The sequence below is a fragment of the Fukomys damarensis genome, unplaced genomic scaffold, assembly GCF_012274545.1.
Source record: "Fukomys damarensis isolate Sample0158 unplaced genomic scaffold, DMR_v1.0_HiC HiC_scaffold_39, whole genome shotgun sequence".
Classification (NCBI taxonomy): Eukaryota; Metazoa; Chordata; class Mammalia; order Rodentia; family Bathyergidae; genus Fukomys; species Fukomys damarensis.
In genome coordinates, this window is record NW_022900951.1 from 94,865,688 (window position 1) to 94,892,340 (window position 26,653).

The window sequence follows — 26,653 nt, forward strand, 5'->3', positions numbered from 1 at the left end:
AAAGTGGGAGAGGGTGGCCTACCCTTAGTGTGTTATCCTATGGGAAATGCCAGGTGGGAGGTCCCTTCAAGAGTGAGAGAGGATCACTTGCAAGTAAAAGGGAATAGGAGACCCATTTGCAGTGGAAAGGCAGTTGCCTAGGTTGGCCTATTTTGGGAGCAGGAAAACAAAGAAAACAAGTTGCGCTTGTGTTCTAAAGCTACAGTTTTTCTTTAAAGTACAAATTTACAAATTTAAAATTCTGATTTCCTTGTCTCCTTTCTACCTAACTTTATTTCTTGTATCCTACCTCATTGTAAGTCTTTTTTTTCAATTAGACCAAGAATTTAAAACAGCCAATTGTAAGAAATGCTTATAAGGCCAACCAATAACTAGCAGGTAGCTTTTCAAAAAGAAAAATATAGAATTCACAGTGAACTAAAATGTGTAATAATTTCCCAAGTGTTAGAATTGTTTAATAATAGCTCTTACTGTAAAGTATGAAGTTAATTGCTTCTAAATAATACATGTCATGGATACAGAAAAGGTAAGTTGTTGAACAGAACTGCGCATGCTTCGTATTTTCTGTGGCAGACTGCAACATATAGCTAACCCTACTTCCTCTTCTTCCTGAGAACATAGCTGATATTTTACAGGTCCCCATGTGTTTATATGGCCACAGGGCTAATAGCCAGTAGTGGTAGAAGTGACATGTGCCTCCCTCAAGACTAACCTCAAATCTGCAATACTGGTTTTTTTTTCCTTCTACCAACTGAATGGGGAGGATTCTGCAGACCTAAAGGGGACAGGCCACAGGATGGAGAGAACCTCTGCTACTTGGAGTACAGCAGCCTGACTAGGAATACCCACAGTAGACTTTTTAGTAACATTAGTTCATCCTATACACTCCTCCATTCTAGGCAGGCATTTGCTATATACCAATGGCTAAATCCACTCTGCCTATAAAGAGAAAACTGAAATCACTGGACCAGTTGTTCCCACTTAAGAAGAGTCTTGCCCCAGGATGCCTTTCAAATTCATACCAGGTTCACTCAATATTCAATAGTACCACTGATGGGGAAATTGTATTCCTTAATTATGCTTAACTCTGGACAGATCTGGCTATGCTACTGTAAGACCTCAATTACAAGCCCATGCTAAATGACAAAGGGCCTAGGAGACAGTGCTCTAACCCCCTCCCATTGTAGCCATAGCCCCTACTTTTGTTCTAACCCTGGCTTAGGAATGTAAGGCAATATTTTACTGTTTGAAGTCCAGATCCTGATTAACGTGTAAGTTAGTGGTTCTAGACATAGAGACTCCCAGTTAATTGTCAAACTGTTTGCTCATCCAGAATGTCTTGGTGACCTTTCAAACATCCATCCTATAGGTATCTGTTACTCATCAATATGTGACTGCCGAGTATGTGGCTGCTGACCACCAGCTCAAATCAGCAGACCTTTGTCCCCTGCCGGCAAGCCTAAAATGTTAACCCCCCTTTTTACCCCTCTATAAAAAGGACCTCACCCCTGAGCTAGCACCTCTCTGAGCCAGCTACTTGGTTCTGAGAGCGCTGTCTGACCAGACTAATAAAGGTCTGTTTACCATCTAGCCTGGTGTGTTCCTTCCTGGGTTTCTCGTTCTTCCGTCAAGCTCCTGGAACCTGTCTGAGCTATAGGTCCCAGCATTGTGCAGGCCCTTATGGCTGTTCATGGCTTTCGGGAGTAAGGCCCTGGGTCTTGCCTCCGGAGCCACCGTTGGGCTACAGGACTCAGCATCATGGAGGCCTTTTGGCTGCTCACGCTCCCTGGAGTGGAAGTGAGACTTTGAGTCTTACACTACTAACTCCCCACTGCTTAAAAAAGATGATGATCCTCTAGTTGTTTTTGAGTAGGCCTCAATGTTTGGATCAGATTCCTTTTGCTCACCATTTACTGATAAAGCAGGAGAGATCACAATATGGTCTTAACATAATTCACAAATAATTTTTTACAAAAGTATTTTTTTTCCTTTAGGATATTATGTCAAGAAATAATCTTTGAGGTCATTTCATACAATCCCTGCACAGTAGCCAAAGTAAACCTCCTTTCTTTTCATTCCTATTTTACATGAGGAATCCCAAGCACAGAGAAGTTAAATAGCTTGGCCAGGTTACACAGCAAGCAGCAGATTCAAACCCAGTCCAGAGGTGCAGTTCTTATTCTCTCACCGTGCCCCTTCTTTACTAGGTCTTTTAGAGTTCAGCCTCCCTGAAGGCCCTATTCTCTGCTTCTTTACCCTGGTCAGTATTAAGGTCAACCAGGCACTTGAAAACTATTTTTATGCAGACGCTTGTGAAGTGACTGTATGCGCTGTCATCCCACCCAAAATTTTTCCCACAGGGTGTTTCTGAATCTGTGTCTCACAGGCCCTGAAACTTCAGTGTGTTCAGTCCTCATAGGGAAGTTTACCTCAAAAATGTAACTGCTCTCTGAGGTGGACACGGCAGGGCACACCTGTAGTCCCTGCTACCTGCTACTCAGGAGGCTGAGATAGGAGGATCACATCAGTCTAGTTCAAGGCTAGTCATCTGGGCAACACGGTGAGACCTTGTCAAAAAAAGAAAAAAAAAGCAAGAATAACTGTGAGTCATGTCTCACAGTTCTGTGGAAATGGAGTAGAGCCAATTAGCATCTTCCACAAATTAATTTTTGAAAGACAACCAGCAATGAGTTTTCATCAATGAAATTAGACTTGATCAAAGTCTTTCTTCCTTCAATAAAAGGCATAAAGAATTACTCATCCAACCTACATAGTGCTCTGCATTTTGATTAACTAAGTGTTGCAAAAACCGGTATTTAATAAAAGAAAGTCAAATCAGACAGTAACAGGACACCTCAGAGCACAATGACATTAATTTTTTTTATTGAACAACAACAAAAATAGATAAAACATGGAAGTTGAATTCATTGAGCAAAAACAGCTCTCCCGATGAAGCTGCTATATTTTGTGCTAAATAACCTCACAAACTGAGAGTATACAGATTACATATAGTATGCAAGTTACCTCAACAGCAAAGGAGAAGGAGTAGAATACAATTTTTGAAGATAAAATTTGGTCAAGTGACAAATTTAGTTGCTCAAAATTTCTAGCCCTTATACACTTAAATTCATACGATTCTACATCTGTGCATTCAGTATGTGCATACTGAATTCCCATTTTAATGGAAGCTGCTTCTGAGAAGAAATTTTTGAACTCCACACTTATTTGATTTGACAATTTTTAAAATTTTGTGTTTTTTAAAATAAGTACATGTGTGTATTTAAACACACTTAAAAACCCCCAGCCTTTCAGTAATAAGCAGAGGGGTCATGCTTTTTTAAAATCAATATCTGTGAATTTCAGTTATTTCTCCTGTGTGTCTAAGAAACTTTATATGTTCTCAATGCACCCACACAGTCAGGCGGGTTGACAGATATGTCAAAAATACTTTATGAAAAGAGGGAGGTAGCTCATGCGAGTTGGCAACCTTTTGTATGTTGTTTCCCATTGGAGCAGGCTGCCTCCCTTTGACATCTTACAATCAAAGACAAAAGGAAAACTTTTTACTTCGAAGCCTAGTGAGCACGGTTGTACATTTACTATAGTCCACCTTCAACTTGGCTTATAATGTAAGATGACAAATACCTCACACCCAGTACACAGCATTAAAAAGTACTGAAGAAACATTTCATAGATAATACCTTTTTTCATATGTTAAATATCAGCTTCTATGGGATACAGTTTCAGGATGGTTTTGTTATCACTTTAGAAACACTCTAGGCCAAACAAACAGCACAAGTAACATCAATATCATCTTTTTTTCGGTATCTGTATCAATTACTGGAGGCTAATTCTAACACATATACTACTTAAGGGGGGAAAAAAGAAGAGAATTCATGACACATTGCAAAGATAAGACTATAGCATCTTAGTTGTAGGGATGATGTTAGGGTGCAGAAAGAGGGGACTCTCTAGAAGGTGATGGTGTAGTTTCTTCAGGTGGAAAAACTGTGAGTGTACAAGCTCGAATGCCACCAAGGGACTCTGGGAGATCAAAAACCTTATGCCATTCATCCTTATCTGGATCATATTTCTGCACTATCTCTACCATACAACGATTATTCCAAGAATACCCACCAACCACATAGATTTTATTTTCAAAGACAGCAACCCCAACATCACTTTGCCCTCTTAGCATGGCAGCAATAGGGGTCCACTGGTCAAGGATAGGTGAATAGTATTCACAGCTTAAGACATCATCATAATCACTGGTTCCTCTGAAGTGATTGCCACCGATGACATACAGCCTTTCTCCCACTGTACACATGCAATGCAGGCCTCGGACAGTGGTCATCGGTGCCTTCTGGATCCATTTGTCAGTGTCAGGGTCAAAGCACATGAGCTCTTTTTGGAACGTGTCATGAGTAATTCCTCCTAAGAATGAAAATAAAAGGCATGAGGTAAACAGATCACAAAAATGAAAAAGTGAGTAAGGCTCTCTATCATAATTTTTAGCCACACTCTATGACACATTATAACTTATCAAGTATTCTTATAAACGTTTGACTTCTGTAAATATTCTTTAAACTAAAAATAAGGAAAATAACATTTCCATGTTCTTAAGGAATGAAAAAATGGCTTTTATCAACAAAAAATGTTGGCGGGGTTGTGGGGAGAAAGGAACCCTTCTCCACTGTTGGTGGGAGTGAAGACTGGTATAACCACTACGGAAATCAATATGGAGATACCTCAAACAACTAGGATTAGAGGTTCCATTTTACCCAGCCATCCCTCTGCTGGGTATCTTTCCAAAAGAATTAAAGGAATCATACCACAGTGATATATGCACAGCCATGTTTGTAGCGGCACAGTTTGTAATAGCTAAATCTTGGAAACAGCACATTTGTCCATCAGTTGGAAACTGGATAAAGAAGATGTGGTTTTTCTGTAAAATGGAATACTACTCAGCTATAAATAATGAGAAGCTAGAGTCATTCATAGGAAAATGGATACATATTGAGGATATACTACTAAGTGAAATAAATAAGTCACACATGTGTAAATACCAAATAGTTTCTCTGGTGTGAAAAGCTATAATAGTACATAAGATCCTAATGAGATATTTGACTATGTGTAATAGGAAGAAAAGGGCTAAAGGTGTAGGGAAAATCGGAATGGTAGGGGAAAGGTAATAAGGGAAAAGAAAAAAATATGACAAAATGAAAATAAAGTGTTTGTAAATGCGGAGGAGAGGAGGGGGTGAAGGGAGGGCACAGACACGGGGAAAAAATGAGAACCAAGACCTGTCATGTAAAGGTACAAGATCCCAATAATGAACGCAATTGTACTGTATACCTAAAATGTACCAATAAACTCAATAAAAGAAAACAACAACAACAACAACAAAAAGTAGTACCCTTTGGTTTGAAAGTCAGCTTGGTTCCTTTACTATCCTTTATTGGGAAGTCATTTCTGTAGTATTTACCCACAATGCCAAAGTACCACTAAAACAATTATGTCTCATTCCCCCACCCCACAGAGGATTTGGAGCTCCCAATATAATAGCATAGAAGCTACACACATAAAATAGGTATACAGTGTAAATCATTGACTAGTGGAGCATATGATTTCCTGGGTAGTTCTTTCAATATAAGACATCCTGTAGTTGTTCATGAATTAACACCAGGAACCTGAAAATTACTCACTACAGGCCTCTCACTGATCCTTCTCAAATGTAGATTTCATAAAGTAGTATTCAGAGAATGAGTTCACAGACCTCCCCTTAAACCCTTTGATAGCTCATAATATATCTGCTATTCTGGCACTGGCAGACCTTTAGATAGGAGAAAAATTGTTATAGAGAGACTGTACCAGGGTCAAACAATAAGAACCTGACTAACAAAATTAAAAATCAATTGCAAGGGTCGGTGATTTAGCTCAGTGGTGCCGATGCCTGCCTCTCAAACGCAAGGTCCTGATTTCAATACCTAGTACAAAACAAACAAACAAACAAAAAAACACACCAAAAAACAGAAAAAAAAGAAATCAATTGCAGAAGTGATCAATACATTAAGATAAATTTAATTTTACAGAAGGGTGATTTAAACACCAACAATTTGTGAATGAAAGTAGTTACTGTGATACTGAATAAACTAGTCATTCTGGAATTTTTAATAGAAAAACATCTCTGCATGCACCTAAAATGCTGAATTAGCACAAGATTATTCACTAAGTGACATCATAGTAGAACCTTATTATAATATTAAGGGAAAAGAAACTACATATTTTGCAGGTTACACAAAAGGAGAGAATAAACATTAGGCATTATTATGCATGTGTATGCACTGTATACGGTATTTATTATATAATTATACATTTCCTCAGACAGTATAGCTAAATTTTAAGCAAATTAAAATAATGTTTGCTATATATGAATGGTATTTATTCAAATATGGAGTATACTACTGGAAAGCTAATTGGAGAATCTAAATGCTTTCCAATTTCTTCTAAGTTATACATCTGTAGCAGGATTGATTTGTTGCTAGCCTTAGAATTTTCAGAATGCCCAAAGCAATTATATGTAAATGTACACACAAAACTAACTTCGAAAATCAATATAAATTGTATTATCCATTTCTCTTAGAAGCACATATATTACTTTTGTTCACCTGAAATGTACATCACCCCTCCATACACAGTTCCAGCATGTCCATAGTGAGGCTCACTCATTTTGGCAACATAGGTCCATTCATTTGTTCTTGGATTGTAACATTCTACTGTAGCTGTTTTGTAAAAGGAGAGAGAGAGAGAGAACTATATTTAATCTCAAATTTAACAGTTAAGTGTTTCTTTTAGGTGGAACAGTACTAATACTCAGATCTCTGAAACATACATATGATAGGTATGAGATATCTTGGGGGCTCTAATGGTAATTACTGAGACTACATTAATATGAGCCATTAGTAGATGTTACATTAGAATAGATAATGTAAGAATCTATCTCTTTTTTTTCTTGGTCTTTAGTAGTACGTGTTTGTAGTATGTAATGTTTACATTCCTTGAGTAGGACTGATACACATACATAACACAGAAATTGCTAAGGTTTCTTTTAGAGGGAGTCTAGTTATAGCTTTATAACTTGATATAACTAGTTATATCTTTATAAAATTCTTTACTTTAAAAATAAGTGAGAAAAAATACTTTAAATTATAAAAGAGAGGAAAAATACCTCAATTCTGAGTCCCTGTGTTGACATACTATACAAGAACAAGCGTGAGTATATATAAAGCAAGTATTTTTGGAAATGGAGGTTCAATACAGGGCCTTCATACACAGCTATATCCCTAGCTCTTTAAAAAACGTATTTTGTTTTGAGACACAGTCTCACTAAATTGCCCAAGCTGGGCTCCAACTTTGATGCTCCTGCCTCTCAGCGTCCCAGAGTGCCATATATGAAGCACATTTTAAAATTGAGAATGAAAGTATATACACGGCCTGGCTTATGTTCTAATGGCTACAGCCTACTGCTTTATTTCATATTCACAGTACAATTTAGATACTGACAGTAATGTCCACAAGCACACTTTAAAGCCAATAGTTTCTATACACCCATCCCCATGGTAGCAAGTACTAGTACTCTTTTTTTTTCACCCTGTTCCTGCCCTCCCTCCCTCAACTCCCCACTTACAAACACTTTATTTCCATTTTTTCATTTTCTCCTATTTTTTCTTTTCCCTTATTACCTTTCCCCTACCTTTCCCACTTTCCCTACACCTTTAGTCCTATTTCCAAAAGAATTAAAAGAATCAGCACAGAGATATATGTGTACCTATGTTTATAGTGGCACAGTTTGTAATAGCTAAAACTTGGAAACAGCCCATTTGTCCATCAGTTGGAAACTGGATAAAGAAGATGTGTTTTTTCTATAAAATGGAATATTACTCAGCCATAAAGAATGAGAAATTAGAGTCATTCATAGGAAAATGGATACATATTGAGGATATACTCCTAAGTGAAATAAATAAGTCACACATGTGTAAATGCCGAACAGTTTCTCTGGTATGAATGAACTATCATAGTACATATGATCCTAATGAGATAATTGACAATGTGAAATAGCAAGTACTAGTACTCTTTACCAGAAGATGACTAGATGACTGGCAGCATATTTAAAAAGTAAAGACGCTTACTATGGAGATGTCTGAATAGTACATTTATCATCTTTAATATAAAGTATTTTGGAGAAGTGACTTTAACTATTTCAGTCTCTTACAAGCAACCTATTATAACCTTAAGACCAGAACAATGACAGTCAAAACATAAAAAATGAATTTTTTAAAGTGGAAAGAAATAGAGCTGTTACAATGACTTTGGTCAAAAATAAAATCTAGATCAATTTGAAAAGTACACATTATTTATTGTAGACAAGCCAGTGTCTTGCCTCCTTCAACCTTGCTTTTTTTCTTACCAACAAAAGCACAACACTGCTCTGGGAATTTCTGCACCAAGTTCAAAATAACATTCAGTTCAACAGGTTCTCTTAAAGCTTTGCTCAACCATATGATACAGTTCTTGGGAGTTACATGTTAAGTAGAAATCTACTGAGTGTGGCTATTTGATCAATCCATTGGAATAATGTATTGGTGTAGCTACTGATAGCCAAATGCAGTCCTAACTGATGCATCAACCTTTGCCCAATATTCTCTGCTTAACTACAAGTGAGAGGGAGGAGGCAAGAGAGATTTTTTTTTTCTGCTCTATCCACTGGCTTCATTTCTTTACAAAATTCACTAATGCAAATCCTTTTTTGCCCTCCACTCATACCTGTACGTTACTACATCTCATTTTCCTGTACTGATTTCCTTTTCCTCTTTTAGGTTTAAATTTTGTCTTATTTCAAGTCTTATACTAGTCTCATTTTTATCTGCTCTCTTGCTGGCTCTCCTTATTGCTTCAGGTCTGTATCCTTACTGACTTGATTTCTTTCAAACCTTTCCATCAAACAGAAGGTTCTTGGATCCTGAAAAATCTTATCTCAAAATAAGGGCTATTTCTGCAATTAACAATTGGTTAGACTGCTACATGTCCAAATACTATTTTAACTATTTCAAGGCTCTGGATGTCTTAAGTTTTATTTTATTTTTAATCGACACAAAACTATTACACATATTTCTGGAGTAAAATGTGATTTTTGATACATGTATACATTTTATAAATATCAAATCAGGGTAATTAGCAAAACTGCCACCTCAAACATTTATTATTTCTTTGTGGTAAAGTGTCTTTTTGGACGTTCATTTCCATTTAGCTTAAGTATGAATTCCACCACACAAGAAAATCTGACTGAATGTACATTTTTATCTTTCTCTTTGTCTACATTTAACAGGGGACCTAGTACATTGATTTGCACATGGTATTAGCAAATTAGTTAATGGAAAGGTGTTATATGATAGAGTAATCTAGTAATGCATCCTAACTGAAAAAGTTTTAAAAGTCCAGAAATCATCTTCTTCATCTATCTGAAGCCAAAATAGATTTTACTATAGTTGTATACTTTTCTTAAAGCACAACTCTGCCTTGAATTTTAAAATTTCTGTATCATAAAAGTTGTTTTCTATATTTAATTCAAACTGTCCTGAAGTGTTTTTTCTTTTCTTAGTTTACTGCTACTATTTTATGGTGGAGTTGATTCACTAATAATTCTTTATGATTAGCAATGCTTTCCTATGTAGAAAGATAGTGTTACTCCTCTATTAGGGAGTTGATTGCATATTTTTCCTAGTAAGCGTTATAGGAATCCATCTAGACTTTCTCATATAGGAGCCTCTCAAAGCAAGATGGACATTAACCACCAATGACACAGTAACTATGTAGTAAAAGTTCATTGAATCTAATCTTTTCTTTTTCCAGCTTAAAGAATCTGTCTCCTTCATCTTTTATTTTCCTTTTGTATTGCACTGGCCATTGAGTCCAGTACTACGTGTCCAGCCCTTTTTAATTTTTATTTGTTTTGAGACAGGATCTTGCTTAGTTGCTAGGTTTCCCAGAATAGTCTAGATCTTGTTACCTCAGCCTCCCAGAGTACTGGGATTACAGTCATGCACCACCATGCCCAGCCTCACTCATCTTTTCTAGTCCTGTAGTCTTTATTGTCAACCATTAAGCAGTCTCCGTGCAGAACTGCAGTTGCTCTTAGTACAATCAACAGTATTTCCTTTGAAAATAAAATGCCTCTAGTTAAAAAGAAGATACACATGCAACCTGTTTCTATCTTCCCTAATTACAAGACAGTTGGATATGGGTGGATGATTATAACTTTGATCGCAGGAAGGGACAAGAAATGATTCAAGGCAAGGAGTGGGAGCCGCAAAGTTGTGGTTTCATGATAGTCTATGAGATTTGGGAATGCTAAGGAGACAACTGAGAAAATCTAGAGTAAGGGTCCGAAAACTTCAGCCCAAGGCCCAAATCCAGCCCAATGCTGTTTTTGTATGACACACAGGATAGCTATATGAATGGTTTTACATGTTTAAAGGGTTGGAAAAGAGTGAAATGAAATTATATGAAAATCATATAAAATTCAAATTGCAGGGGTCATAAATAAAGATTTATTGGAACACATCCTCACCATATGTTTATGAATTGTCTACAAGTGCTTCTGCAATACAACAGTTGAGTTGATTAGCTGTGACACAGATTGAGTCGCCCATATAGCTGTAAATATATATTTTCTGATAATCTAGAGAATCAATTTCAGTAGTCTAGGTGGTTTGTGTAAACCAGAGAATCTCTTCAATGTATGAATTACACTTAAATTGCTTATTGCATATACATTCGATGTTCTTATTTTCTCAGATGATTCCACTGGGTCTGGAATCAATCACAAGGAATGCTGTGGAACTTCCTAGTTCTTTGAGATTTGGCCTAGAGAAAATTATATGACAATAACGGCTCCCACAAAGGGAGAATGGGCTGTAGAATCCTCGGGCACTGGTTAGTGACTAAGAAAAGCTCAGATCCCTTAAAAAATATAGCGGCATTTGATAAATTTTAGTGATTTTATTGTATAAAAATTTAATATTTTCTATAAATTATTTCATTATTTGAAAGCTTGACTAAGTAATATTTAACTGAGGTGAAAGTTATGCAAGCTGTCATATTCTTTTTTTAAGGTGTCATATTCTTCTTCAATACAGAAAGTCTCAAAGGAAAATTGATTTCTTATAGAATTTTGAACGATGCCAGAAATAAATGAATCCTGTTTTACTTAAGTGACAGCTCCTGTAAGTATCCTGTAGTTTCCCACCACAACCATTTCTGAGGGCTAGTATTTCAGCAATAAGCTCGGCACACTGGTATTTTTTTTAATGTACTAGTAAATTTGGGTTTTCCTTAGGTCCATACACACCATGAAATGATTTTAAAAGGCCAAATCCATTAAAATGATTAAAAATTCTCATAAATGCTGCCATTGGATTTTTTTATAATTATATATGAGATGGTTCTGATGTTCAGCAAGAATAAGTGAAGCACTGGTGATAGTGAAACTATTACATTTTTAAATGACTTTCTCATTAATTCTCTTTGCACCTATTCATACCTCTTAGGCATTCAAATGTGCCAACATGATCAGTTTATATGGAAACATTCACTTATTATAACAGATATGTGTAGGTGGAGGAGGGACTCCTTAAAAACAAAGTCTGGAGAAAAGTTAAAAACTCAGCCTTTCGCTAGAATATTCAGAGACACAAGTAGGAGTTGCTTTACATCCAAAATCTGTGATTCTGCAAAAATGATTGGGCCAGAAAACTAGAAAGGCCAAGTGATACAAACTCCTTTCTTATTTTTATGAAGAGATTATCATTAATGGATATAATTCAGAATAGCTTGTTGATATTGCTCAGTGAGAAGAGAGGTAATCAGGGAAGGGTACATCAAATTTGGATACCTAGCAATATACAATATGACAAGATGAGACAGTCTACTTTTCTTTCCAACTTTAGTATAATATTTGAGGGAACCTAATGGGAGAAAAAAAATAAAGACTCTTGTTTCTTGGTTTTATGTAATGACTCTTTTCAATTTAAAGACTCTTATGGAATTAAAATATACAATTGAGTACACCTAATAAGTCAATCACAATTTTTAAACTTTAAATATATTGTAAAAAAATATTTCAACTAGGATGTATTTGATGAGGATCTTGATTTTAAGGAAAGTAATGGTTTTCTACAAAAGTTTAGTTATTTATATATTATAGGAGATCATTTAAAATGGGATAAAACATCAAAAACTAGACTGCAATTAAATTAGAGTTGCACCTTGCTGCAAAGTATTGGCATCCATATTATAATCGGATGTATAGTTATGGAAAATGCAGTTTATGAAATAAGATTAAAATGGACATATCATGCATAGGAAAAATATTTTTTTAAAAAGTCATTATTCTTAGGTTAAGCTTGGGGATTTTATTTTTCAAGCCTAAATAAAACCAAATAGTTGGTATGTTTTTAAGAACTGTTCACAAAAGTCATGATTCTCATTTCTTTTCACTTTCAATATGAAAACAAAAGACTTTTTTGCTGTTGTTTTTGTGGTTTTTTTCTAGTAACGGGGATTGAATTCAGGGCCTTGCTCTTGCAAGGCAAGCATGGTATCACTGAGTTAAATCCCCGGCCCAAAAGACTGTTTTTAATCAGAGGTGGAGGGACAGTTTCTGAAGGTCATGATCAAGGACGCCTGCGCATATGCCATTTGCTCATTGGGGTAGTCTATTTCTATTTGGGAACAACAGAGGAGAAACATAAAGACTGTAGGAGATACACCAGAGAAAGAAAGTCTCTACCTTCTTGGTTTTATAATAATTCTCTTTAGTTTGAGGTTTTTAATTCCCAGAAGAATAAGGCCTCTAATCAATACTAGGAATAATATATTGAAAATTTAGAAACTGCATATTAACTAGAGTTATAATGCTCACAAGCAAGCACTGACTTTGAAAAAGGCAGCTATTTTCTTTGAGAAAAGAAGTTTCAGAATGACCACAGACTGCCAGGGTTGATGTCTTATTAACTTAATAATTATGTCACACTAGTTGTTTTTCTAAGAAATAACACAGTCACTACTTGTACCTTCAGCATATTTTTAGACATCATAAATTTTAAAAGTATAATCATATTAAAATAATATGTTTGGACTGACTGAGGAAATCTAAAATGAAAAGTCTACACTAAGAACATCAATGGCTCAGGTGCTTTTAAAAATTAGATTAATACATTGGGAAATTTATATAGTTAGGGATTATATCACCGATCTAGAAACAATCTAGAAAGCCTAGTTTTAGAAAAATAGCACGGTAAAAACAAATGAAAAAAAAAACTGGGTAGAAAAGATCAGTAGTACTAAGACCATGCCACTAGCATTAAAGGGCTTTATAAAAAAGGAAAGTATAAGTGCTGAGAGTAGTTATTTTCTCCAATAAATAGCTTAGTCTCAAACCCATTAAAGTATCATCTATTTCTTAGAATATTGAGAAAGAAGATTCTAAGGAGTACTGAATTTATCCAGAGCCAATGCCATCATGTTGATCCTCCTCAGCATTATGGGGCCTGGAATAGTGGCCATCTATAAAGACTCTATGACAGAGAATAAAGGAAGTAAAAAAAAAAAAAACCACCATCCAATAATAATAATGACAGAAATGTTACATTATAATGTTGTCTTCCTATGTTTTTCCTGGAAAAGCAATACTATTCTAATTTAACATAAAATAACAAAATTGTATCTTTTAAGGTTAATTGATGCAGTCAAAGTATTTCTCTGTTAAAATATACTTTTGACCAACCTTAGATTAGAAAGAAAAAAGGTGACCATTAAATGGCTTGCTAGATCAGTTTACAATGAAGAAAACTGCCTGATACTTCAACAAGAGAATGAATTTTGAAACTAATAACTACAGATGAGAATACTCACAGTAAATTAACTTTGGGTAATATTGAATTTTGTACATTTAATCTATAAAGAATATTATTTTACTATGTGGTCTCTAACAAGTATCAAATTATGAAAGTGAAAACACAATAATGAAGTTAATTTTAAAAAAAGACAGTCTTCTGTAAAGAAAGATTTTTAACCTATTCAGTAAAATATCATGTAAACTTTTAAAACTGGAAAACGAAGAAACATGTTAAACTTCGTCCTACGATTTCATTAGAATTTAATTTAGTTTAATAGAGTTTCTAAGTGAACTTTCATATTGAAAACAATGGATGTTGCACAAATCAACTATTCTACAACATACCAGTGCATGTATAAGATATAATTAGTACCCTGACCAACCATATCCATCCAGATAAGGCAAGCAGATGGTCTCTGATATTTTCCAAGAAAAATAGTCTTAAAATAAGATCCTGGCCATAATTTTATCTATAATTTCACAAAACTGTTCAGTTTATGATGTGAAAAGAATATTTGGATAAAGAAATTGGTCTCTTTGCATAATATGAATGTGCACACTTACGCAGTTCCCCAGCTGCATTTCGTCCACCAACTGCATACAGATATCCTTTCAGGGCACTTAGGTGGAAGAAGGTGCGCTTTTCATTTAAAGATGCAACTTGCATCCATTTATTGTATCGAGGATCAAATCTGAACACTGTATCGACTGCTGTTTTTCCTTTTGTGTCATAATTACTCTGTCCACCAACGACATAGAGGAAATTTCCAATGACAGCGATGCCATGTTGGTACCTTGGAGCATCCATGGGAGCTAGGGATCTCCACTCATGGGCCTTTTCATCATACATGCGCAATTCCTTACTGACAACCAGCTGCTGTCTCAGCACTCCTCCTAGTGTAACTAAGTGAGTGGTGTCAGAACGAATGGCAGTCCTGTCTGACTGCATAACTGGCTGCATATATGGCATCATTTGGTAATTGCTGGCTTCCAAAAGCAAATTCACGCAAGTATTGTCAGTTCTCATGAAATCTACTGTTTGCACATAATTAATGAGCTCCTGTGGTGTCATCAGTGGAAATCGGATGTTCTTCATTAATTTTGCAGCAAAGTCCATTCGAGGCTCTTCCAGGCGAAGCCAGCGACAGGTGGCCTTAAAGAGCTCAAGTTCAGTGCAATGCTGAAGGCTATTACTGGAGAGCACAAAGGCAAGACGCTCGAAAGGGAGTTTCAGGAACTCCCCAGTGCTCAGCAGTGCAGGAAAATTCTTTAAGACGAAACTATTGACATATTTATCCACTTCAGTCAAATTATAGGTGTTTGCAATCCGCCCAACTTCAACACAATTGTCTAAAGTGACCTATTAAGCACAGAAAAAATTAGAACATGATTACTTTCTCGACACACACATCTCAATCACACAAATATGCTCACTCTACGAGACTGAATTATGCCTTTTAATGTCCATAGAGATAAAAGTAAAATGTTTATTTATATGTAGCAATAACCTAAAAAGAACATGCAAAGCACCTTTACCCAATTCAGTAGGATGATAAAGAAAATGATTAGTCAGATTGGAAGTTATCTAAGAAATAGTTGCAACTTTGACTATGTCCAAAATAATTAGTTCTCTCATAAAAAAAATCCCATCCTACACACATACAAAAGAAGATTATTCTATAATGGTTCACGTCAATCTAATTCTCAGTGATGATAATTAAATGTATCACACAGCTAGCAGATCCACAAACAGATCCCTGTATTTCCCTTTCACATAAATAGGCATTACCCATTACTATAATTAATAATGTTCCATCAAATGTTAATGATCAGAATGAAAAAAATTTAATAGGACAATTACACATAGGGCAGTTATATTCCATAATATTTATCTGGATATATAAGCGAGGGAATGGCTTTCTTGAGGGCAGGAAGGCTATACCTGCATCAAAATCATGCATACAGATGAGTTTTGGGTATGCACCGCTTGCATCTGAGCAATGTAGCTTTCCTTAGCCACCTTCGTACTCTGATCACACAATAGCTCTACCTGTAGTCATATGAGCCCCAAGACATGTCCCTAGCACAGACTAAAATAAACTGTGTAGCAGAAAAGAGGCAAATGAGGAAACGATAGAACCTCTTCTTTAGTAGGACCTCTTTTCAATAACTGACTTGTCAAAAGGAAAAAAAAAAGGAAAATTCATTGGCAAATATAATCCAAGGAATAAATCACAACAACAAGCTCACAGTACAAATTCTGGTGTTTATCTATACAAATGTTGAGAGAGAGAATAAGCAAAAGGCTCCAATGTGTGTGTGTGTGTGTGTGTGTGTGTGTGTGTGTTTGTCTACATGTGTGTAAGTGTTAATTTTGTCAATATGTTCAATATTTCACACAAAGCTTATCAATGTATTGTTAATCCCATAGCTATTGCTAAGAGATATGTTCAATGCTTAAGAGAAAACTGGCTAATCCTTTTATTGACATTTAATTTAAAAGCTGAAGGAAGCTAAAAGCAATACTCATGTGCATAAAATTATAGCCCAGTTAAGACATTACAGCACAGAAGTCTCCGAGATTAGCATATATCTATTTTCATAGAGTTATTACTCAAGAAGAAAGTATACTCATTTAATCAGTTGAATTGCTTATAAAAATCATAAAAAATGTCTAATTGCTTATTATACTTAGTAGTTGTATATTTTAAATTACTTAAAATATAACTGCAACTCAAAGGGACTAGGAAAATAAATTATGAGTTTCTAGAAATACACAGCTTAACACTGTATCAATACTTTGGATTGATGGTATGACTAGAAGTCCATTTAAATTCAATTTTAAGAGAGACAGGTTGGTGTCTCATAAAACTGTAAGTTGTATAAATGGAGTTACAGTTAGCATTTAATTGCCCAATTAACACTCGGTAGAAGGGATTCTCATTTGGAATAAGGGATATACCTTCTCAAAGCAAGTAAGAAACAGCCCTTCCCCAGAATGAAGGTAATTTGCACTTCTGAACGTATTTACAAGTATGGATAAGTAAAAGTTGATTGCAATGCAAATATAATTTCTGAATATGCAGATTCTCATCATTATTGATATCATCACTAATAAAATCAGCAAAGTATGTGCTCTTTACATGGGCAAAACAGGACCACCAGTTGTGAGTCATCAAATGTAAATCTAAATTTATGGCATTTAAAACAGACCAAGATTAGACTAGACATCAAACTATAAATTTCAGAAATTTTCTGAAGTATTTAATGCCTTCCTTTTTAGCTTCTTCTACTTTATCCTATGAGAAACCATTATAAAAAAGACAGGAGAAAGAAACCTACCATTTATTTAAGGGCATTTGGGGAACACCTTCTATGTATCAGTACAGTCATATATACAGATACACAGGACTAGAAAAAATCTTTACAGACCCCCTCGTCAAAAACGATAGCTGCCTACCCTTTTCTTAAAAATTGCCAGAGAATGTTTTGTAACCCTCTGAATTATAATCTTCTTGATAGAAAGACTAGGCATTTTCTACAGCTTTTGTACAACAGCTACCACAATATGAGTATATAACAAAGGTTAAAGCCTATAAATACTGACAATAAAAATTAAAGATTTAATGACAGATGGAACTAAAAAAGGAATATCTGCTGATTAGGATAGCAAATTATTACAGCCTTATTAATTTTAAAATAAGATACAAGGAAAATATGTAATAGGAAATGAATTTTCATCAAGCACAAGTAATCAAAGAAAAAATTAATAATAGAATATAAGCATTAAAGAAGCAAAATCTAAATAAAATCATAGTTAACAAAAGGAGCAGATCAAAAATGATGGAAAATGGTAAATATTTAGGGGGTAAAGTACAAGATTCTTCTACTATGTTTCATTTCATTGAATAATGCATAACTTGGGTTAAACATATATATCTCCTCAAATATTTATCATTTCTTTATGGTGAATACTTTCAAATCAGTCATGATTTTTTTTGAGACAGTATCTTGCTATGCAATTCAGGTAGCAATGAATTAACTATGTAGTCCAGACTGCCCTTGAACTCACAAAGATCCTCTTGCCTCAGGCTCTCAAGTGCTGGGATTATGGGCATGCATGACCACACCTGGCTAGTCATGGTTCTTTTTTATTATTTTTGGTACCAGGAATTGAACTCAGGATTTTGTGCTTGCCAGGCAGATGCAGCACCACTGAACTAAATCCTGGCCCTATTTAGTCATGATTATTATTTTTTTTTGAGATGGGTACCTCTTTTTATTTTTTGGTACCAGGGATTGAATTTGGGACCTTGCACTTGTGAGGCAGGTGGCAGAACCACTGAGCTAAATTCCTAGACCTAGTCATGATTCTTAAAAATATGACTTATAGTAAAGGTCCAAATGTTTAGACTAAATAACATAAAAAATGGATTGTTATAATATAATATATAATAAATGTAGTGTGCATATATAATAGAATATATTAGATTTTGAAAATTCAAAATATGCTTAGTTCTTATTTGCTTTTAAATTCTAATTAGAAAGAACTCTAATTTCATCTTAACCCACGTAATTTCATATAAAGATTTGACCAAAATTCTAAAGAAGGTACACTTGAAAACAGTTATAACACAAATTAATTAAAGAGGGCCGGGGATTTAGCTCAGTGGTGTCACCACCTGCCTCACAAGTGCAAGGTTCCAAGTTCAATACCCAGTACAAAAAAAAAAAAAAAAAAAGAAGAAGAAGAAGTTTGTAATTAAAATAAGTATACTGGGCTGGGGATTTAGCTCAGTGGTGCCGCCACCTGCCTCGCAAGCACAAGGTCCCAAGTTTGATCCCCAGTACCAAAAAATAAAAATAAAATAAAATAAGTATACTGACATTTAAAAGGCTAAAGTAGCAAAAAAGTACAAAATTCTTCAACCTTATGGGGAAATCTATAAAAACTTTTCAAAAACAATAAAGTGTATCTTTAACTTTCCTTGACATAAATTATCATAAATCATTGTACTATAACCAAACAAACCTCATGGTCATCCTAAAGTCAGTTCCAACATCAAAATTTTTCTGGTGTTATTCTAATCAATATACTAGTACTCGCTGTTGCTTGCTGTTCAAATTATACCTGATGTACCCAAACACTGTCATTAATATAATTTGGTATTTCACAAGCAGATTGCATCAGAAATCGGTGATATTATTTTGTGAAAGGTCAGTGTTATATACAAACAGATTCTCATATAGACAACAAAATGAGTATCTGCGTTTGTACTCTCAATGGAAGAGCAAAGACTAAGAAATTTGGAAACGTTTGAAGTCTCCTCAGCTGTTCAATCAACAAAATTCTTCTTACTGTTATTTGATTTGTTATATTGACAGATCGACATCTAGTAAACCAATGCAGAGAAAGAAAACATGTCCACAGAAAAACACGAGGAAGAAGTTAAACAAGCTATTTGGAAGTGTCAAGGGGAAGATGTAGAAGGTATTTTTCCCTATTCTACCTTCAACATGTGAGAACATACAGGACACAAGGTAGGAACCTCTTTTGCCTATTTCCCACATATGTAGTTCCTTTCTGTTCTATTTCAAACTCTTTTTTTACTTTGTTAATTTCTCCAGAACAGTATTTTAATTTCTCCAAGAGGTAAATAATACCAATCAAAATATAATAGGAATAATTTATATTCCTACCATTTTTGTTATCTCGTTATAACTCCTTATTTTCATTAGTCATATCACTAAAATCTCCCTCATATCAATTTAACCTTCCCACCCCTCTCACTTATAATATATACACAAGTGGAAGCAGTGACCTACAAAAGCAGGAAAAACAACTTTAAAACATTATAAATGCAGAGTATCCCCAAATCCAAAGCCCTATGGCATCTTTATCCTCTGACTAAATTAGTTTTTATATAAAGAAAATGGTTCTCCAACTTAATCTGTTTTGTTTGCTCTGTATATTTTGATATTTAAATTGTAATATTTCCAGTTCAATTACAAACATCCTGTTCAAGAAATTAATTAAAATTAATTATAATATTAACTGATTTATGCCAAAGATTGAAATTTTTGCATGAAATTCATATATGTGATCTAGAAAAATTCAAGGAGTAAGAATTTAAAGAGAAAACATTTCATTATGTTCCATTGTTATGGGCATTCTACAAATGGAACACTATGCATTGAAGGGTAAAATTGGGTTTATTCTGTAGGCCACCCTGGTATTCTCCATAGTAGTAATTCTATGGGACAAAGAATAGATGCTAAAATTTCAAATTGCTGCCAGGAGTGGTGACACATGCCTAGAACCCCAGCACTCGAAGACTGAGGCAGGAGGATCACCGTGAGTTCAAGGCTGAACTACACAATGAGACTGTCTCACAAAATAGATAGACAGAACTTTCAAGTTACAAATTGTAAAAAAAACCTTTAACTCCAACCCATCTGTAAATTAAAAAGTGGCTGCACAATATTTAGCATATTGCACCTATACAATGTCATAAGGACAAAAAGTTATTTAAGTTTTAAAGGTATATGAATAAAAAAAGGTTTTTAACATTTTTTCTCCATGATGTATGAAAGTGTTTTTAGTTTTATAAAAAGTTTTACCTACCCTGCTTTATACCCTTAACTGTCATCCTTTTGTATTCATTTCACAATCCTCTTTTCTGTAGGTGCCAAGAAAATAACATAACAAGAACAAAAATGTCAAATCCTATAAACTGCAATGCTAATTACCACCCGGGGAGAGCCAAGCTATTACTGCAATGGATGCTGCAGTGGATGGTGAAATTCGGCAGAGGATAGGTTTGTCTATTGGTTCTGATGCTTGATAACAGAAAACTGGTGTTTCTACCCCACCAAAGAGTGGCATTACTATCATATTTAAACTTGTCACTCAAAACTAACATATAAAAGCTTTCTGGGTTACTTGTCAACTCACATTTTATGTGCCACTGCTGTTCTTCCTCATTACAACTGACTCAGAGTGGGACAGAAAAGGAACTCTATTAAAAATAAATTTGCCTTACTAATAGTTCTAACCTGGGTAATGCTTTTGTCATGTGAGCTATAATCTCACTATGTCATTAAAAACATAAAACTTATTCCTGCAAAACATCTGATTTCAGCATACAATTATTAAAACACGAAATCATTATCCATAACTTAGCTTGTGGTAAAGTAAAAAAAAAAATCCTCCTTTGTAAATTATTTGTAGTATCTTGAAACTTTCAGTTCTTTTAAGAAAAGACATTCAGGGCTAGGGTTTTTTTCTATTTATCTTGATTACTAAGAATGAAAAGGGAAAGAAATAAATTAAGAATTAACATAGTTTAAATAAGAAAAACAATGCAGGAAAGAAGGAAAAAGGAAAATTTGTATTTTACATGTTCCTAGAACAAAGAATCTATATACAATTTTATGTATATTAAAAATCCTTAATACTAATACTTCGTAATAATACATTCTAATTACTAGGAATTTGCTAAAAGTACTAAATATTAGTATTAAGTAGTAAATACTAATTTGTTTTTCTCACTTTTGTAGATCACTGCTTCCACTTGTATATATATATTATAAGTGAGAGAGGTGGGAAGGTCAAATTGATATGAGAGAGAATTTAGTGATATGACTAATGAAAATAGAGTTGTAACAAGAGATAGCAAAAATAGTAGCAATATAAATTATTCCTGTTTTATTTTGGTTGGTATTATTTATCTCTTAGAGAAATTAAGGATTTATAAATTAAGGATATGTAAATTAAAAAGTAAGGATTCTGAGGGAAGATTCTCATTGTGAAAGCACAAGGCCATATCCTCAGCAAATAGGATGGAGGATTTATTAAATCAACTAGACCAATGCTAACAACAACTAGCCCATAGGCAAGAAAATCATAAACTCAAGAGAGGCTATAATGAACTATACCACAGGTAAGCTTTACCAATGAGAAGACTCTTCCTCATTAGAAATAGGTTTTAGCATGACTGTAAAGGATACTAGTGTGATAAGGAAAAATGACTCCCACCCCACTAAATGTTCAGAGTTTCAGTCTGCCAAATACTGAAGAGTGAATTCTAAGGGACAAAGAAGGTTAAGAGTAGGAAAGTTTTATTAAAAGAAAGCTCCTAAGAGAAAGGAGGGGTCCTGAAAGGGGTTGCCAGAGAGGCTTTCTCCAAGAATGTTTTACAGAGCAAAATCAGTGTGGGTACAATTTGGGTCAAACTACTGTACAATCAATCTATAGGATTACAGTATAGTCGCTTAGGTAATATTGACCCAATAGGGAAAGGAGGCATGGAGCGAAGGGTTATGGCAGCACCACTAACTTTAGATTACCTATAACTTTTAATGTAGAAAGATCAGAGGCACTCTTGGAAAGGAATAGAAAGGGATGGGAGGATTGGTCTGGATGTTCTAGTTACCCATCCAGGTGTCTGATGCCTATCTAGACTTACTGGAATGGGTATTGCCAATTACAGTGTAATCTCCAGTTGCTGTTTATCTCTTAAGCTTACAGGCCTGGCTGTTGCCTCTCCATCTTGAGGCCTGGCCTTCTTCAAGTGTGCCTCTAGCCGCAGTGTTGATGCATTTTTATCTTCTGCATGGACTCCCTGGAGGGCACATCCTTTTTCTAACTGTTTATTAATTTCTATCTAAATTAGTTATCTATAGTACTAGGAATAAAGAACAAAATCTTTAATATAATATTAAATGTTTATAAAAAGAAGGAAATCTTCAAAAGGTTAAAATAAACAGTTTTAAGAAACATTTTAAATAGGTTAAGGAATCAATATTCTAATTACTAGAAATTTGCTAAAATTACTAAATTGTTGGGTTCTCATTTTTAAACAAAACTAGTCTTCTAGAACAAAATTATTTTTATTATTTTGACAATAATATTCATAATAAATATAAAATATACAGTTTGATCCTCTCCTTTCAGGTAAAGGAAATGATCACAACCATTATCTGAAGTTATAAATATTAAAGTTCTATACTAGAGAATGACAACAGTGCAACAATGCATCTTGTTAATGATTATTTCCAAAGAAATCATGGCACTGTCCCTACTTTGTCCCAGGAAGACCATGTGTTCCTAAGATCAGTGTAAAGCAATGTTAAAGATTCTATAAATATAAACATGAAGTGTTACTATTGCATTAATTACTGGACTTGAATCATTTTGAAAAGTACATCAGTGTACTTCATTTTTACTTGATGTTGTTATGTCAGTGGCATAAATTTATGGTACTTGAAGGAATGGGCTTTAAATGATAGAATTAAAATTAAATCTAGGACAAAATCTTAATGATGGCAAGCAGCATGTGAGATTAACAAACTTCACTTAAGCCACTTGTTTATGTAAAGATAATAGAAGCCAACAATATAACACATAACAAAAACATAACACAATGCTGCTGTATAACTCTTAAAGTGGCAATTACTTTAAAAATTTACAAGTAATTGTGAGACAATGATTTTGAGTACCTTAAAATGAAAAATGGCACCTGAATCAGTTATCATTTCTTCATGGGTAGAATATTCCAAATCTTCTCTAGTTATTTGAAAATATACAACAAATTGCTAATTATGTTCACTCTACTGTGCTATAAAACACTAGAAATTATTCTTTGACAGTTGCATTCCTGTATCCATTAACCATCATATTCCGCTATCTCCCTTACCCCTACCTTTTTTGGCTTCTGGTAACCACTATGTATTCTTTATTTGTATGAGATAAACTTTTCTTTCTTCCATATATGAGACAAAACTGGTGGTATTAGTCTTTCTGTGCCTGGCTTATTTCACTTAGCATAATGCCCTCTAGGCTCAGCCATAATGCTGAAAATGCTGAGAATTCATTCTTTTTATAAATTCAAGTAATATCCCATGGTGTATACCTAGAGCCTGTTTTCTTTATTAATCTGTTAATGGACAAGGACTGTTTTATTAATAATATAATGAAGTACATGTTCTTGTGAAACAGTATTATAAGATGGTTCCATTCTCAAAAATTGTTCCTCTTCAGAGCGAGGCCTAACAGCAATTACTTACAAATATTAAATTTATGTTAAACCTACTTACAAATAAGTATATTATTCAACAACACAATGAATAAGAAAACATAAAAATTTACTATTGATATAAATTTTAATCATAAAAGCAAGCTCCAAGTGTTCTGGAAATACTGGCAATTTTTCTGTCCATGGCAGGCCTTCAGTGGTCTAAAATAAGATTGAAGGGTCTTAACTAAAATGAAATACTATCTTTAGGAACTGGTAAATGCTAAGTACTTCACTGTTAGTCAAAAAAGGCTAAACACTATTCAATGAGTACTATGTTACTAAGGAATCAAGACTTATGACCTTACAGATTTGCATAGGATCTTAAGATCTAGTTCTTAAAACCTAACTCCCAAGGGAAAAAAAAAAAAGATCAATCCTAGTTTAACAGATTCTAGAAGCTCAGATTATGTTCCCATACAATTCTATTAAAGAAGAATGCTGTATAAAAACCTTAAGTTACATAATATTGTCAAACAGGAAGGATAACGTATCCATTTTTATCAAACACTGTTAGTATTCCCTATTATTTGACATGGAAAGCTTTTGTTAAATGCTTTTATTTTGTAAAAATGCACCCATTTTAATCTTAACTTGTTTCCAGACTACATACTATGTGACACCTCTCTCTCACGAAAGAGTTTCATAGGGCTATCAACAGCTTTCATAGGTCCAATTCTAAACAGGCTATGTGGCAGTCTACTATGAAAATAGAAGATCTGAAAATATCTTACCCCGGATATAAGAAATACTTTACAGAAGTCCAAAACCGGCAGAATCTGTAGAAAGCTGGCAGCTTCCAGCGTGTCTTGAAGGTTGTCCATATTAAGAGAAAGCTTTGCAGTATAAATGAAATCAATAATTTTCCTTAGACCAACTTTGCTCACACCATGAAGCTTAATGCACATTAAATCTTGTTCTTTCATTCCACCTTAAAGAAAAAGACATTCAATTAAAAGAAGGTAGATAATTAAGGTCAAAGTCATTTCTGCTGCTAATTAAAATCAAGAAAAAGCATTCCTCCCAGAGTCAAACTTTTGCATATTTTACAGCTCAAAGAGAGTACTTAAAGGAGATTATCTCTATAATAATGGAGGTCATCTATAATGCAAGTGCTTCTAAAATGTTTTCCTGCCACTATCTATGTTTGATATATTAAAGATTGGATTAGTTGGAGACTGAGTTCAGATGGTCCATTCAGATATGAAAAGGGAAAGAAAAGCTGTGAAATAAAGATGGATGGTAAGAAAAAGCATAAATTTCCCATTAACAAACAACACAGACCACAACCATACACACTGGCGAATATTCCTTTTGAGAGGATTTCTTCTTATAGAGACAGAGTCCAAAACAACTGAATTTCATTTTAGAAATAAAAGACTTACACATTGATTGATGATACTGTTTGAATACAGATGGAGTATTTTAGAAGGCAAGCTACCTGTGAACATGGCTTTGAAGTAATCACTAGCAGACGCCATCATGACTCTATGCACGGGAAAGGCATCATCTGTGTCACCTGGCATCAGGGTCACATCGCAAAGCAATCCTTCAAGTCGAAGCTGGTCAAATCCCTGAAACAAGAACATGAACTGAGCCACTCATCAAGGTTATGTAAGGTTACAAATCTCTGTGCTAAAACACCACTTACATACTCATGTGCAGCAGTACATCTGGAAAGCAGAGCTGAATTATTCAGGAGAGGAAAAAGCAAACATATTTTTGATATGTAGCTATATATTTTTTTTTCACCATATGAAAAACATAAAATTAGGGATAAGTTAGATTAAGAACAAGGGAAAGTACAGTATATAAAGTCACTTCTCTAATCACCAGCTTTTACCTTATTTAGAAAAAAAATTATCATTAACATTTGTTTTCCCACCCCTATGAGGATAGTAGATTGTATAATGATCCTTTCCACAACATTTTACTTCCCGTAATAATATCTTACTAGCTCTGTTTACCAAAATATCTTGAATTTTTCCTGTTTTTGTCTTTTGTTTTTTATTTTTATTTTTTTTGAGAAAAGAAGTGAGTATCTGTATTAAGAGTAAGATCGGAGTTTACCACTTAGATAGTTCCATCTCTCTGAGGATTAAGAATTGTGCCTTACATATTCTGATATTCAATGTATAGCTGCTGCTTGACCAATTTATCTTTCAAGTTCGATATTTAGTTATCTTTGGTAAAGGAGGCCAGGAAGGCACAACAGGAGTCTCAACTGTCCCAAATGCTTAAAGGTCTACCAGAGAATTAACAGGCTAGCACCCACAGTTCAGAGGAGAGCCAGGGTTCTTAAGAAGAATGCCAGTTAATGAGCTCCTCCTCCCACATCCTTGATATTCTCACTCAATGACAAATAGGCAGTTGTTCTTTTGATCTATTTTTGAGAGAATGAAACACTTTTAAAATTATACCAGGCTGATTCCACATATTTTACAATATCATATTGTACGTGACAATACATAAAATTCTATCATCAATTAAAATAACAAAATTATAACAGGTTGGTAAACTACAACAAAAGGGGACAATATACATTTAATAATGGGGAAAAACAAAGATTTTGGCAAGACTGAATCTATAGTTTCAAAGAAAGAAATGCTTCATTATAATAAAA

The 26,653-nt window shown here is 34.4% G+C and overlaps 1 protein-coding gene across 9 annotated transcripts in view; it reads right to left on the reverse strand.

Annotated features, from left to right (window-relative positions):
* Positions 1–2,909: 2,909 nt before the first annotated feature.
* The window catches only part of Klhl13 (kelch like family member 13), a 198,590-nt gene continuing 174,846 nt past the window's right edge, over positions 2,910–26,653 (reverse strand). For 6 of the 9 annotated variants that reach the window (XM_010622646.2, XM_010622652.2, XM_010622651.2 and 3 more), the window contains 5 exons: positions 25,472–25,604; positions 24,765–24,961; positions 14,519–15,314; positions 6,669–6,782; positions 2,911–4,434 (listed from right to left, as the gene is read on the reverse strand). In XM_010622646.2, the coding sequence (XP_010620948.1) occupies positions 3,947–4,434; positions 6,669–6,782; positions 14,519–15,314; positions 24,765–24,961; positions 25,472–25,604 (1,728 nt within the window). In that variant the 3' untranslated portion in view covers positions 2,911–3,946. Of the gene's footprint in view, positions 4,435–6,668; positions 6,783–14,518; positions 15,315–24,764; positions 24,962–25,471; positions 25,605–26,653 lie in introns of all 9 variants that reach the window. The other 3 variants (XM_010622647.2, XM_033760341.1, XM_010622648.3) reach the window with 1 other exon arrangement.